This window comes from Lottia gigantea, assembly GCF_000327385.1.
Source record: "Lottia gigantea unplaced genomic scaffold LOTGIsca_17, whole genome shotgun sequence".
Classification (NCBI taxonomy): domain Eukaryota; kingdom Metazoa; phylum Mollusca; class Gastropoda; family Lottiidae; genus Lottia; species Lottia gigantea.
This window is the reverse complement of record NW_008708133.1, coordinates 10,412-27,353: the sequence shown is the minus strand read 5'-3', so window position 1 is coordinate 27,353 and position 16,942 is coordinate 10,412. Positions and strand designations below refer to the sequence as shown.

The following is a 16,942-nucleotide window of genomic DNA, read 5'->3' as shown; positions in this document are numbered from 1 at the left end:
TTGTTAAAAGAAAAAGTCGTTATATGTCCATATAAGGTGATAATAATATGAACCCTGCATAATGATTATAAAATATAAAAAATATAGATCTACATAAGAGCCTTGCATCAAGTCCCCGTTAATATATGTGGATGTGAACATTCAATTATAAATAATAAGATAGCTTGCCATACCAAGTTTCATCGAAATCAATCAAGAATTATGCATGCCTTGTAGAGTGTTTACAAGCAATTGTGGTCGTACAGACGGACAGCGTAACGACAATATACGCCCCTCATTTCATGTGGGCGTATAAAAAGTGTCTTGATCTGAGAGACCCACCTATTTAATTATAATCAATTATCAATTATATTGTACAATTTTTACAACCTTCTCACATGTTTACCCTAGTATTGGTATTTAGCTAAACATATCAACTTTTTCTACATTCTAGGAGACTATGTGCCTAATGTTTCGGACCATTCTAGTCTTATCTTGCATGCATTGCAGGAACATAACATCTTGGTTAACAGCTTAGGCCTACATTGTATAGCAGTCTGTTAGTCTTGGTGTTAGTTTTAAAACTGTCAGTGCTACACTGGCCTAGGTCACTGACAGAGATTTATTATGAAACAAAGTGCAAACTTAAAGGGCAAAGATGCGCCATTTTTTGATCAAACGTACCTTAGTCTCAGAAACGGGAATTATCTAGCTATGCCAATCAAATCTTGAGACACTGCCATATACAGAAATTATACAATATAGAAATAAAAAAATAAATTCCTAATTGTACTTCAATCTGTAGTACATAATATTGCTCTCGGTATGGTCCAAGCATACTTTGTGAACCATTTTATATTTCGTAGAGGTTTTCTAAATTTCTTTTTTGTATTGAGGACATGTTTAGTGTAGATTCTGGTAGTAAGAGACCTTGGTGACACGCCAGTGGTAAATAGCCACTGCCTGGCAGAATGGTTTTAAGTGGTAACGATGGGTATATTCTAGTTGTCTTGGATATTTCAGACAGCCTGAAGGCCCATTCCGCTGTAGTCATTCTTGGTTTGGTTTGATATTTGGCATCGTTGGCGTAGTGTCCAAGAAATCCATAACGTCATTGGGTGTTTGCTGTTAAGGATGGTGATTGATTAATATCCCAATGAGATATTTATTTAGTCCAAATATGAAGAATTTTTAATTTTTGAGAAATCTTACATAAAAAATTATTTAAAAGATGATATTTTGTGTATTTTGCTTTCACATTCAGCCATTAAGACATCGGCATTACAATGTCCGTTTACATACTTGAAGTATCTAAAGAAAGATAGTGGACCACAGCCATATACGCCCACCACTGCATGCGGATGGTAAATATTCAAGATTTTGGGGCAAGGGCAATAACTCTGCTTCAAACGATCGAAAATAGCTCAAATTCGAACTTGATCTTCGTTTTATGAATATGTATACACATACTGAATTTCATTTGATTCCATCAAAAAATCTAGTTTTTAGAGCGTTTACAAGCAATTGATGTTGATAGAAGCATGCACTTACTGTATAGAGGTTAAAGGGCGATAACTCCTCAAAACTAAATCTTGAAAAAACCTTAAAATTTAATCAGAAGTAAACTAAACTTTTTCAAACCTTTCGATTTAGGTCCAATAACATCAATTTTATACACATTCAATACACATACTGAATTTCATTTGATTCCATCGAAAAATCTAGTTTTTAGAGCGTTTACAAGCAAATGTTGACGGATGGACCGACGAACGGACGGGGTGCCGAAAATATACGTCCACATAGAGACGGAGGACGGACGGACCGACGGACGGACAGGGGTGTCGAGAATATACGTCCACATAGAGAAATGTGGGCGTATAAAAATGCATTATAAGAGGAATATTTATATAAGTTTTTGATTTTGTTCGAGAAATTCAATATATTCAGCAACTTGGTATGATAATAAGTGATAGGCCTATAGCCTAGCCTTTGATTAGTTCGGTCTGCCTTTTCATATTTTATGAGCGACGGTCCATTTGGGATTCTTGTGGATTTTTGCAATATGATGTTAACATAATAGGCTCATTGGGAAGACGGTTTCTAAAAAGGGTGCTTGACAAATCCAGCCGCACCTCTTGGAATGCAAGAAACACTACGGCTGAAACGTTAATTATGTCTCACGTACCGTCCACCGTTTATCGGGGATCTTGTCAGGGATTTGATCAGGAACAGCCCCAGACAAGCTCCTCTGCCTGGCAGCAAACACTACAAGTTTTGGTGGTAGAACCTTATATACTGGATATGCTAAAGGTTTATACATTGTGCAACAATGACGAAATAACCATTGAAAGCAATTCAAACCGCAGTATTTGAAACGTCATACCTTGTGCTGCTCAAAGAATACGTCATTCATGATGACGTCACAGGAATGGAGATCATTTTTACACTACCATGATCTCTGTTCACAGCATTGAATTTTTAAGATGTTCTCGGTGCACTTCGAGATATCCGTTTACAGATATTATACGATGTTCCGCATCAATAATGGGTAAGTCATAGTAAATTCGTGTCCACATTCTGAGAGATTGAAATGAAGTTGTGCTCTCTATAATAGTCAATCTAGCCCACCCTACAGTCCTACACATTTATACCTCAGCTAGGGTCCTAGGCCTAGTATGCCATACTCTGCTGGTTTTGGTGTTTTTGTCCCAACCGAAACACCCTGGTCATCTTTCAGGCAGTTTCAGAATACAAACTTCTGTGTTATACAAGAATAGTGGCTGTTGCTGTCAATATAGCCTATTAGACGCAGTTCGTAATAGACTGATATTGTGCAGATATGGGCATATAGGCTAGACAGTTGTTGTTGTTGTAATATAATTTGCTATAAACATTTCATCGTATGCATTTTGGCCAAATTTCGGCTGTTAAGGGATTTATTTTTCAGGTGAAAGTTTATGTCCACCTTGTCACGACAGATCACATCCTTCTTGCCGTAATATACAGACTTTAGTGAAAGCAGAAGATAAAAACTGTTTCCATTGTTTAATAAACACAGGATCAGTAGTTTGTCCAATTTGTCCGAAAAACGGTACGTAACCAATAGCACAATTTCAGGCCGGATGAAGTTTCCAGTAATTAAGACAAACGCTTACTGTTATTAAAGATTTGTTTTTGATATATTTTTATACGCCCACATGAAATGGGGGCGTATATTGCCGTCACCCATGTCCGTCCGTCCGCCCAGTTTAGTTAGTTTATTTAGTATGAGTTATTGCCCTTGCTCTTGAAAACGCTTTCAATTTTTAGCTCGTAAACACTATAGAAGGAACAATTCTTGACGGATTTTGACGAAACTTAGCATGAGTGTTTGTTATCACCCAAGGATAAATCCTATTGAAAATCAGAAAAATCGAAAAATATTTAGTATGGGTTATTGCCCTTGATCTTGAAAACGCGTTTAATTTTTAGCTCGTAAACACTCCAGAAGGCACAGTTCTTGACAGATTTGGACAAAACTTGGCATGAGTGATTGTTATCACCAAAGGATAAACTCTATTGAAAATCAGAAAAATCGAAAACTATTTAGTTTTGTCATTGTTCTTGAAAACGCGTTCAATTTTTAGCACATAAACACTCCAGAAGGCACAGTTCTTGACGGATTTTGATGAAACTTGGTAATATTATTCAGTGTCGCCTCAAAAAGTTCAAAAGAAGTGTATGTCTGAAGGTTGAATATATCATACTGGTGATTGTTACTGTACCACCAAATGTTTTCATATAAAATCAAAACTGCCAGTTGGCGTATATTACCTTGCCTGGCAAGCTATCTTTGTTATATAGGTCTGAGAGGATAAACCGCTAGAGAGGAGTTTTGTGGTTTTAGGGCAACATCAGAAATAAAGACTACTTAGGACGAGAGATTTCTACGGCAAATTTCTTCACCAAATTGACCAAAATCCGCCTTTTTTTTTTTTTTTTTTTTTTTTTTTTTTACAGAGACTTACAAAATTATCATTCTTAGTACGAATTAGCAGCGATTTTAAGACTTTAATTTCTAATTTGAAACCGGTATTATCCTTTCCTTTACCAAATACATTCATTCATTTCATTTTTGTTGCAGACAATGGTCATGGCGGTATATTACTTTGTCAAAAATGTTCAACATTAATACATCAAAATCACACAAAAACACATGCTGATCATTTTTATCAACCACCCAAACTAGCAGAGAATATCAACAAATTAATATAGTGATGTCATGTTTAATGGAATCTTTCTGGAAACAAGAGATACACCTACTCCCGTGCTTTCCAGTTTCAGTTTCAAGTCGAAAATCAGTGCATGTACTTTGAAATTTCCTTTTCAATAACAGCTACTTCATAATACCAAATGACCTTAAAAATTTACTGTTACTGGGAAGACACAAGAGTCGGAGAATTATAGGGATGGGTTTGCCATCATTTTGACCAATCAGAAACGGGAATCTTTTTTGTTAAGTCGATCAGCACACCGTCGAAATATGTCCAGAATTATCTGTGTTTGAAAGTTACAAAGAAGAGTGACTTTTCTTGAGACCCTCTGATATATAGAAATGACAACTTTAGAAATGGAAAAAAAAAATATATTTTTGAGGAATTTAGCGGTATTCGTACATTTCTAGTACTTCTGAATACTATTTACATTATATATATTCAAGGCTCAAATCAACACCCCCAAATAGGTACTTTAATTGAACAAGTGGCTGCCTTGCAAGATACGCCCACATTCCTGATACATTTTCAGTATATCAAGGGCAGTCACCTCTCTGTGTCAAATCATACCAAAAATCTAATTTGTGCAAGATATTGTTGATTTAAACAAACACACATAATTTAATAAAATTGTAAGATCTCATCATTATATTATGTGGGTGTATAAAAATCATATCATTTTCACCATTAAGGTTTTATCACTAATATTGTTGTAATATATGTTGATCAGATGCCAATAACTTACTTCATTTTATCTATCATTCATCAAAAATACGATATCACTCTCAATTCTATGAATTTTGACATATAAAAATGATGTTTCTGCAGTTTTTAAAGCTGATTTTATATCATCAGTTATGTATTTAAGAACACTGTTACTCTTAATGTTGTTAACACAGCAAGAGATTCACTACCTTATCAATTTAAATCTTTCCCCAATATAAGTAATATTGAATAGTCTTCATTCATGTAAAATATGTTAATATAATGCTTGTTGAATTAAGAAACTTGTGATGTTATTTACAGTGTTTATTTACAAAATAAAATACATATTTAATCATACAATATTTCTGTATGTATTTGTTTTCAACATAATAAAGATAGAATTTTACCTGAGATACCTTTTATCTTAATCATAAATCTTCATAGTTTGTTTCAATAGGCTTTTTCTTATAGCAAAACAAATTTCTTTATAATTTATTAAAAATAGAATTCAGTTCTACACTAATCTGGTAAAGCTAGCAGAAAGGGAAATTTTAAATGCTGTAATACCAACAGATTTCTTGGGAATGTAGAACTAAACAGATGAGAAATTTCAATACATACTATAAAATGATGAGCACTCATTTCAAGATAAATGGAATTTCTTTCCACAAAGGCACTAACACAAGACTATAGATCCACATCTTCATATCAAGGTGTAGTTAAATGATGAGTTTCAAAACTATGGAGTTTTGTATTTTGATGACTATTAAGTAGATTTGGAAACATTAAAAACAATGACTTCCATAAAACATAATTTACAAATTGTTCATGATTATGACTTAAAAAAAAAAAAAAGTTTTCACCTTTGAACAATTAGAAGTCATGTGACTCAAATATATGACTTATATATACAATCTTCAATACAAGCAGATATATTTTTCTATCACAGCTCTTATTTATGTTTATTTATGACTTTTCAGTTGCACCATTCCCATTCAAACATAAACTAACTTTGGACATCATCACCGTCGATATTTATCATATTTTTCATACTTGTCATATCGGTCCCTATTTGGACTGCGATGACCATTTCTATGTTTGCGGGTATACCTATCAGGACTGTAAGCATACCGGTCTTTTTCTTTATGGTATCGTTTTTCTTTATATCTGTTAGGTGAAGGGGAGAAGGAACGACTACGGCTTCGTGAATCTGTCCGTCGCTTTTTCTTATGGGAATGTTTATCTTTATGGTAGTGTCCAGGAGATCGTTTTTCTTTCTTTAACTTTCTTGGAGATTTATTTCTTCTACGTGGGCTTCTAGAAAAACTTCTGCTTGATCTAGATGAGGGTGTTCTGAAAATAGGAAAATACCATTATTCATATATTCTTGAAGTAACAATAAATACTTTAGATATTATAATCACTTAAAAGGCTAGCTAGGCAAGTTGGATTTTCACACAAAGGAACTCTATCTTTGAAAATGTGCTTTATGCGTACATACCTAGATCTACTTCTATGTCGAGGTGAATCTGTACCTTCACTATCAGATCGATGTCTTTTCTTTCCATTACGATTATTTCTGTCACTACAAATATAAACCATACACAATCAAGCAAGCCTGTAGGTTAATCAGAGAGAAAGTGAAATTTTCATTTTCTAACCTATTGGAGACTGATTTAAGACTGCAATTTGAGATATTTTGCTATGATTTGCAACCATGAAACACTTTGGCTTCAGAGAAAAGTGCCTGTAACCACAGCCCAAATATGGCATACCCCATGACCATAAGTATATTAGTATAGTTACCTGTCTGAATGAGGTTCGTCTTCCATTTTAATACGTTTCATACCAGGTAAAACATTTACTGATGGGCTAATATTTTTCGGTGAATCTAAAAATACAATAATTCATTCTCATTTTCTATATTTTTATGTGATGTTCCATACCTCTCAGATTTACTAGTTTGGACAGTAAACTTTCTAGAGAAACCAGTTAATGGAGTACTACGTCTTGGGATGAACATGAAATTTTAATTTTGCTCAAATTTGGCTAAAAACAGTATATATCCATCAGTGAACGTACCTGGTGTCTTAACTATACATCAAAATCCCTCTATAATCCGATATATCCACAAAATCAAGTAATTAATTATAAAATGCTTAATACATCCATTAAGCGATTTTCAAATCGTGAGTCTAGGAAATCAGGTGTAATCACAAGGGGAAGTAACTCTCAAGAGGTGTTTACCGCGTCCTTGACGTCTACTCTTGAATTGACCTTGACATTGTCAGACATATTTTGAAGACTGAATAATAATACCTCGTAGGAGATTAAGCGACTCTGCGAAAAAGCAATTCATATAATTTAAAATGAATACTCCACCACTGACACAATTTTCAACGAATATTAATCATTGGCAAAGTTTGTATGTATACACCGGAAGATGATTATATCCTGTTTTAGCATTTATTACCCAGACTCTTTTTTTCTCAAAATTTAACGGATTCATGGCTTGCTCACTTTTTAAAAAATTATTTTATTGTCGCTTTTTCAAACTTGGTAAAGTGTGGGATGCATACTTTTTTAACCAATGGTCACTATTAAACACAAACATTAGCCACAGGACGAGTGTATTATAAGACGTAGTATCCCTTTAACACTATTTTTATAGCATGTATTTAAGTGAATTTAGTGTTCTCATATTAGATCTGAAAAGTAAGAAATCTAACTCACTATGTCGAGATGAACTATTAGGTGTACCATACTCTGATGTTAAACTTTTTGCTTTTTGTTTAGCTTCAAGTTGTTGCTTTTTAGCTTTTTCTACCACTCTTTCTAATTCTTCATAATTTGGCTGAAAAGTTAAATGTTACTCACATAATCACTAAGCCAAATGAGTTAACTTTTTCCATAAAACTTATGCAAACATTTTTCATAGAAGTGAAATGAATGTAGAAATACATTCTACACTTTTCTTAGAATATTGTTTAATCAAACAAATTATAAAAGCATACCTTTTTTCTAGAATAAAGATATAGTAATGTCAAACAAATTTCTTGAATATCATCTTCTTCAACTTGAAATAGTCCAAACCATTCAGGATTTGTTGGTAAGTTTATCTACAAAGAATACAAAATTCAGTCTAAATTGTCTGAAAAATCTAAGCTAACTTAACTTTCAAAAGATAGCTTGCCAGGCAAGGTTATAGAAATGATCAAACAGTGTTTAGTAACAAAAGTACCAATTTTCTCATATTATAGAAATTTTATCAGTTTGAATTCAATGATATATTTACTGCCAGTTACTTCAGCTGAGTAATTCCAAAATTTAAAAAAAAATCTATATCAATATCCTTAATACATCAAATTATTAAAATCTAGTGTTGAAACGGTTAATCAGAGATATTCGGTTAATCGTCAATTTTATTAGAAGTAAAAAGATAGCAATTTGGACAGAAATTTCATCACTGTATGAGTCTTAAAGCTGTTTGTTTCTTCTTGCCTGTCAATCAGCTTCAAGCTTATTAATATTCATGAGTACGGATTCATTGAGACAATAGTTTCATACAAGTTGTGACAACTTCAATAAGATACACTCATTACATTGACCCCACAACTGGTATAAAAACCTTTGATCTGTTAGAGACTGTAGCAATGGCGTCAGTCCCTCTGAACTCTGTCAGTCCCGCTCGTAATCTTACTTTTAAGCAGACACTTCAATGGGTTGTTAGGTATCTGTTGATTTGTACCGACAATTCGCAAGAACTAGCCATAATCTTCCTGGGTATTCATTTACACTTACTCTAGTTTAGTAAACGGTGAGATACTGCTGCAAAGGCGGTTTTTGCCGATGATTACCTGGTTCATAAAATTCACTAACCGTTTCAACACTATTGAAATCACACAGCTCTAATATCAAGGGCAAAAAATCGTTTAGAGTGAAATCGTTGAAAATTCAAACTTTGATTGATCTCATCAATATAAATAAGACGTAACACTCTATTCATTTAATTTCATTCATCATCAAAATCACATGAAATCTGTAGTCTCTATTGTGTTCATGAACAAATTTTGAAGCATTTTATCTATGTCAAGGACAATAACTCAAAAACTGTTCATCAAAAGATCATCAAATTCGAATTTGATCAGGATCTCATCAATAGAAATGATCACACCAAATTTCATTAAAATAGCTTGCCAGGCATGGTAATATACGCCCACTGGCAGCTTTGATTTTGAATAAAAATATTTAACAATCACCGATATGAAATATTCAACATACAGCACGGTACTGAATAATAAAACCAAGTTTTGTCAAAATTGTGCCTTGTAGAGTGTTTACGAGCAATTGTGGACGGATGGACATGGGTGACGGCAATATTTCCATGTGGGCGTATAAAAAGATTGCATTTGCACCTTACAAGTACTCAAGCGGACGCAGTATATTCCTCTAGGTATGTACTCTATTTTGAAAAAAAGCTCAAGTACTTCCAATGATCAACTATTTACTAGTATTATTCTTACAAATATTAATACACACATACCTTAAGTTGTCTAGCAGCCAGATAAATACAGGCACATGCTATGGTTTCTGGTTGATATCTTACAAAAACATCAGTTCGAAAACTGTCATTCATATAGTTCCTATTAATATATAAATATATATATATATACATGTAACCATGTACAATAATTATGGCATATAAAAATACATGGCACTTTCTTAATGGTATTCTTTAGACAATATTACTTTCAATTTTCTTGAAATTAATTATTTTGATAATGACTGAATTCAGAAAAGTAGGCCTTCACTTCCTCCAAGTGCTTTTTTTCAAAAATTTCAAGAAAATTGTAAAGCTACATAATAAAGAGTTGTCAACTATAGACATAAAAAATGTACATACATTACCATTTTCATGACATACATGAATTTTTCAACTGGTTAATTGGGTCTACCCTATGTACACTCACTGACTGGCCAAGCTTTCTTTTGCTAAATAATACAGCTTAAAATGATAATCAGAAATTCATCAAATACAAACAGGACATTAAATTAGGCAGCTAATTCAATATACATTGTTTTTCTATCTAGAGTTCAGGTTTTACGAAATAAGTAAATAACTTATTTGTGGTAAATGAAACCTTTCACCAAAACACAGAAAACACATTTTCTAATTCACAAAACATCCTCCAAGATTAATTGAGAAATCTTCCATCACCATCCTCTATCACAGACGTCATATCCTTGAAAGTACCATTCTGATTGACTACTTCAGGACCAGTCAGGTGAGCTTGTGAAGTACAGGTAGCCAGGACACCAATATCATAATTTAGGGAGACTGAGTGAACTTTACCCTCCTAGGCTAGGGTAAGCAAAAATAAAAAATATATTAATGCAAAGAATAATATCTTATCAAGCATTATTGTAAGGATATAAAATATGTTAATATCGTCTAAAGAAATACCATCAAGATACAAGCCATACAAGATGTACCTGCTAGAAGATAAGAAGCAAACACCTTCATTTGTGTGCTATCAAATCTTCCAGCAGATAACCAAGACCTTAATAAGTATATAAAGAATGTTTTGATATATCTCATTAAAATAATTCTGGCCATCTAAAAATATCTCACAAGATAAACAAAATAATTGTATTATAAAATACCTACCAGGCACATTGTACTAATCTCTCATCCTCTTGACACTCTAACACTTGTAAAAACATTACAATAATCTACAATATAACAAAATATCAATTACATGGGTTGATATATTCATTCATATCACGAGACATAAATGCACATCTTTATGGTTAACAAGTTGAAATTTATACAAAATGGCTCACCTTATGTGGATGTTTAACGTGGACACAAAAACCAAGTTCTTTGAGAATTCTTCTTTCTCCCTTAATCACTTGATTTTTTAAAATAACATAGTTAGCATCTAATACAAGAGGGTGAATTGTCCTACAATAGAAGAAAGTTAACACCCATTAAATATAGTCATAATATGTAGCAATTGTATAATTCAGGAATGATAAATAAAACCAGTGCTTATCTCATCTACTTTTATAATGATTTTATCTCAATTCTGTATTTAATAACTCTTTGGACAACATTTACAGCAGACACACATTAACACATTAGAGGGTTATATGTAAGCCAATATTCCAATCTATGTAGTAGTGGTAGTTTGATGCCAATGTGGATATACAAGAGCAAGTACAATAAATCAAGATAATATTGTCATATGTTGATCTACAGTAATTCTTAAAACAGTTGTAAAATTAATCAGTAGCAAAGACTAGGTATTTCTGTTGAAGTTAAATTGATATCTCTTGTCATTAGCAGGTCATTTTGCATCTATGTAGAGGTTATATTGACTTCTAAATCACCATTATCTTGACTTCTAAATCACCATTATCTTGACTTCTAAATCACCATTATCTTGGCATCCAAATCTGTATGTTATCTTGACATCTATTTCAAGCTTATCTTGACATTTCTGTAGAGGCTATATTGGCATAAGCTTATATGTAGAAGCTATCTCTAATCAATGATGTATCTTGGCATCTCTGAATAGTTAAATTCAAATCCATGTAAAGGTTATCTTGGCCAATCTGCAGTGGGTATTGTTGTAATTTGTAACATCTGACTGTGAACTTCAATCATGACTTTTGCCTTGAACAAGACAAATAGTCACTAAAATGCAAAAATGGCATTTCTAATCCAGGGACATCAAGGGTTCCAAATGCTAGCTGAACATGTTAATTTTACATCAATTTCTGACCAATAGATCTGCAAATTATTTTCAATCAAGGTTGAACAAAACTCATTTTGAAGAGAAAAAATTTGAGAAATCAACTTAAAAATATAGCTGCAACGTTTTTTGTTGTAATTGCGATTCACTTAACTATACTCATCTAACTATATCAAAAATTTATTTATTAGAAAAGTAAAAAAAAAATAAGGAATTTTAAACAGCACAACAAACTATTTTACACATAAATCTTTTATAAATCTATACTGCCGAACATTCAGGTTAAATCTTTTACTTTTTACATGATTTCATTTTTTTACATAATTTCACTTTTTACATAAATCTATACTGTCGAACATTCAGGTTAAATCTTTTACTTTTTACATAATTTCACTTTTACATAAATCTATACTGCCGACAATTCAGGTTAAATCTTTTACTTTTTACATAATTTCACTTTTTACATAAATCTATACTGCCGAACATTCAGGTTAAATCTTTTACTTTTTACATAATTTCACTTTTTACATAAATCTATACTGTCGAACATTCAGGTTAAATCTTTTACTTTTTACATAATTTCACTTTTTACATAAATCTATACTGCTGAACATTCAGGTTAAATCTTTTACTTTTTACATGATTTCACTTTTTACATAAATTTATACTGCCGACCATTTAGGTTTAATTTTTTTACAAATTCATACTGCCGACTACTCAGGTTAAATCTTTACTTTTTACATAATTTCACTTTTTACATTAATTTATACTACCGATCACTCAGGTTAAATCTTTTTATAAATTTATACTGCCAACCATTCAGGTTAAATCTTTTTATAAATTTATACTGCCAACCATTCAGGTTAAATCTTTTTATAAGTTTATACTGCCAACCATTCAGGTTAAATCTTTTTATAAATTCATACTGCCAACCATTCAGGTTAAATCTTTTTATAAATTTATACTGCTGAACATTCAAGTTAAATCTTTTACTTTTTACATAATTTCACTTTTTACATAAATTTATACTGCCAACCATTCAGATTAAATCTTTTACTTTTTACATAATTTCACTTTTTACATAAATTTATACTGCCGACCATTCAGGTTAAATCTTTTACTTTTTACATAATTTCACTTTTTACATAAATTTATACTGCCAACCATTCAGATTAAATCTTTTACTTTTTACATAATTTCACTTTTTACATAAATTTATACTGCCGACCATTCAGGTTAAATCTTTTTATAAATTCATACTGCCGACCACTCAGGTTAAATCTTTTACTTTTTACATAATTTAACTTTTTACATGAATTTATACTGCCGACCATACTTCTATGTATCTCCTTAAGCAATCTGAATTTTATGTAATTGAGAAACAGATCTAATTGTTATATAACCAGTTTAAACAAGTCTTGGTTTGGAGTAAAGGGACATTTTTAGATGAAAACTTCAGAATGAGGAGATTGCTTAAATACTAACAAAAAATTTAAAAATCAACAGCTAGATACCTTCAGTTAAAAGATAAACAAGGAACATATTCCTTTAGATTTTGGTCTGTAGTTTTTATTGCTTTTAGCAAAATATTTCCTCTATCTACAATACTTTTAACAAAAAATTTATGTAAGATCATCCCAACATATTATAATGTCTCTGCTACATGCAAGAAGATTAAAAATGCCTTTTACAAGTCTAAATTGGAATGGTACATTTTTGTACACTTGTAGAAGGAGGCGTTGGATTACGTTTCAGAAAAATGACACAATTAGTTGAAATTCGAGCTGATAAAGCAGAAAAGCAATCAGCTCCAACAGCAGATATTTACTCCCAAGTCTATGAAAACATCATAAAATGTATCATGTACATCACCAATAAATGAACATACAGGACACAAATTGTATCTAAATTCAACCAAATTCAGATTACATTGTTGAAACTGTTCTACAGTAATACATGAAGTAAGCACATCTCACAAGCAAAACCTTACGCATGTCTTTAATCAAATATAACTCATTGTTGCTGCTGGAGTGACAACATTCAAAATTTCATATAATAATGAGGTAATTGTTAGAGACATTTCACTTGTGATTTTAGACTAAAATTTGTCGGTTTCAGTTCCTCCAATTTTTATTTCAAGAAATTTGAGGATTTGCAACCAAATTTTAACATATGATTCCTTCGTTATCTGGCCCTGAAATATTACATTTATGATTCAATTTTTAAGGAATGCTATTTAGAATAATTTTAAAACTCCAAGAAAACAAAGTCTTTTCAAAGTAATCTATTTGCTTAAATGTAATGTTTGTGGTTATAACATTACCTTGTGTGTTTAATAATATCCAATCATATTTGTTTTATCTGAGTTTCAATACTTTGAGCCTTTTCCAATCAATTTCCACTTTGAAATGTCAATTTCAATTTTCTATCTTATAATCAGTTTTGAAACACAAGAAATAATTGGCAGTATAATAAAGCAATGGTGAATAACTCATTTTAAAAGACCAAGTTCACATTGTTTAAAAGGATCAACAAACATAGTTGTTTCTATCATTCCACAAGTTTTAAATTCTGTTTCATGAGAATGTGCGTAAATGGAATTTTAAGTTTTTTTTATATATCATTATTGTGTATCAGATCATTTATAGCTTCTATATGTATCATTCATATTTGCCTGGTCCTCACTATCGGTATCACCAATTCACTTTAAAAGATTGGAAAAACTCTTCAAAATACTGTTAATGATTAGAGATTTCAGATACAAAACCCATGGGATGGTTATCTGTAACAAGCAAATCAAACATTGATTTAGAGGATCACACAAATTAACATAATACATCTTCACAAAATGTAAGAAGAATCCAGGAGATGTAATGAATTTTTTTCATTTAAGCCTGTAATTTACAGTAATAATTGGATAAAAATTTATGATTTGCAGTGTTTTTAAATAGGTAGTCTTTTCTTTTTTTTTTTTATCAAATATTGCTTCAATAACATGTGAAGCTGTAGCCTAATATTTAGAAAAAAACATTTTCATGACACAATTGTTTCAAATCATTTATGATGATTTACCAATTCATATTTTACCAGTAACAAATACAGCTGGTGAAACAAAATAATGAAGAAGTCTGTATCAATTTCAATCATTCGTAAGGCATGTAGTCTTCATCCACATGCCATTCTATAACTCTTCTTCAGAATTAAGATACATCGTTGGTCTTTACAATTACTCTTACACAGATGTATTTCACTTTGATAAGCTATAAAATAAAATTTTATTAGAAGGTATCCTAGGCACAGGTTGTTCTCTAATCTTTTTACAGTCTTACTGTTTATCTGTGTTATCATGGATAACAATGTCTCAACACCTTACTTCACAAAGTGATCATCTCAAATATATCTGAGATTGGCTGAAGTATAGTATTAAGTCTAAGGAAAGATAAAGCTTTCAGAAGAAAAAGAAACATAAAAAAGCACTGGTTTTAAATAATCAAACCTGAATTATACAAACCATATCAATTTGGTGACAAGGCAGGGTGGGATATTAAATATATCATACTGTATTTCCACCTCACCAACCTTTTACTAGTCACATAGCTGGTCTTCTAAACACTGTGATGGCAGAAAAAAAAAAGAAAAAAGACAATGTTAGGCCTGAACAAGATAGCTGTGTACAACCTTATCAAAGCATGCAAATGTTGAGTTTAACATATAGCAAGAGTTATCCATGATTCTTCTTACAACCTGTTGCTTAGATCAAGAATTAGACACAGAAGTATTTCCACATCAAGGCTTAGATACAATGCTTATATAGACACAACCTCCTGCTTACAATCAATTAAGTAGGACATAAAATTGCAGACACAAACATACCATTCTTGATAAAAACAAAATAACTGACACAATAAGTCAACAAAACCGCACCTATAAGAAAATTAAATATTAACTTTCAAAATGAAGTTCAAAATTGCAAAACTGATCCTCACCTTCCACTCCGAACTTGCTTTACGTGATGAAACACATTTACAACATCCCGTATTCTTCTGGGACATTCTTCTATCTTTGAGGCTAAATTGGTGCATGCCATAGCAACAACCTGAAATGGCAAAACCTGACATTTGATAGATAAGAAAATTCAATGTGTTCAAACAGGTTCTTTTTCTTGGTTCAAAGGAGAACTTTTATGTAATAATAACAAAAAAGCTTTGTTAAAATGATAAATATTCAAATAAAATAAAATTTCAATTTTCAATACTTCAGCAAACCTAAAAGCCAATGAAATTATAAGAAATGACATACATGTATTAAAATTAGTCCTCTAAAAACTTAACCTAAAAACATAAATGACGTCATAATTAGGTCATAGGAATAAAATAGGTTAGACGACTTACCTCCATGTTATGTTTAACAAAGGATTTGGAGTAGTAAAATCTCTGAAATATGACTTGTCCTGTCGCCATAGCCACCTGAAATACACGAGCAACAAAAAATATAAATAAACGATAATGTAAATTTACTAATAGATCTAATAAAATGTTATTAACAGAAACGTATTAACAGCGTTTTGTCTTGTAACAGTAAAAGCAAAACTTAAAACACCGAACTACTTTACCTGAGGAAGTTTTAACAAAATTCCTGCCGTTTGGATTAATTCACATCCAAGAAAACGAAGATCTATTTCTGTGTCCAAATCTAACCCATCTTGCATGGACGGTGTGGTAGACAACTTATCTGCCGGTATTAAAACATTATCAAGTGTTAAAATAACACGACTAAAATCTTTCACAGAGAGTGGATCCACCACGACGTCCGCCATTTTCAGCTCTTCTACGCTTCTTTATCTAAATATTGCTACGCGCCTTATGTATTTATCTGACGAATATAAAATCTACCACGTAATTTATTCAAGTGAAAGTGTCTGAAATATAAGTTATAACATGGCATTAGTTTTCTAACTTATTCCCTCATCATAACTAGATTTTATTGATGGTATTGCCTGGAACTAATTGATTTCATGATTTTGAGTAAAGAGTTCATCTTGGTGTCCTTGACCCAACCAGATCTAGTTTCGACCTGAAACCAGAATGGGAATTTACTCCAAGAACGATAACCCGTCATGTTTGTTTAATCTAATTTTTTAACTTATTTATATGTGACACAACACAAAATTGATAAATATCTACAGTTTTGGAAGCCTAGGGCAAAAAATTTGACCCTTTAAACCAGTGACCTTTGCTAACTTCTGTC

The 16,942-nt window shown here is 31.8% G+C and overlaps 1 protein-coding gene across 1 annotated transcript; it reads right to left on the bottom strand.

Moving 5' to 3' along the window:
* Positions 1-7,924: 7,924 nt before the first annotated feature.
* On the bottom strand, positions 7,925-16,525 carry LOTGIDRAFT_213318 (hypothetical protein; the record flags this gene model as incomplete). Its single annotated transcript, XM_009051521.1, has 7 exons — positions 16,308-16,525; positions 16,087-16,161; positions 15,682-15,791; positions 10,782-10,902; positions 10,606-10,670; positions 9,481-9,580; positions 7,925-8,056 (listed from the first exon to the last, which is right to left on the bottom strand). The coding sequence occupies exons 1-7, from the start codon at positions 16,509-16,511 to the stop codon at positions 7,925-7,927; spliced, it is 807 nt and encodes a 268-aa protein (XP_009049769.1). The 5' UTR covers positions 16,512-16,525.
* Between the last annotated feature and the right edge of the window lie 417 nt (positions 16,526-16,942).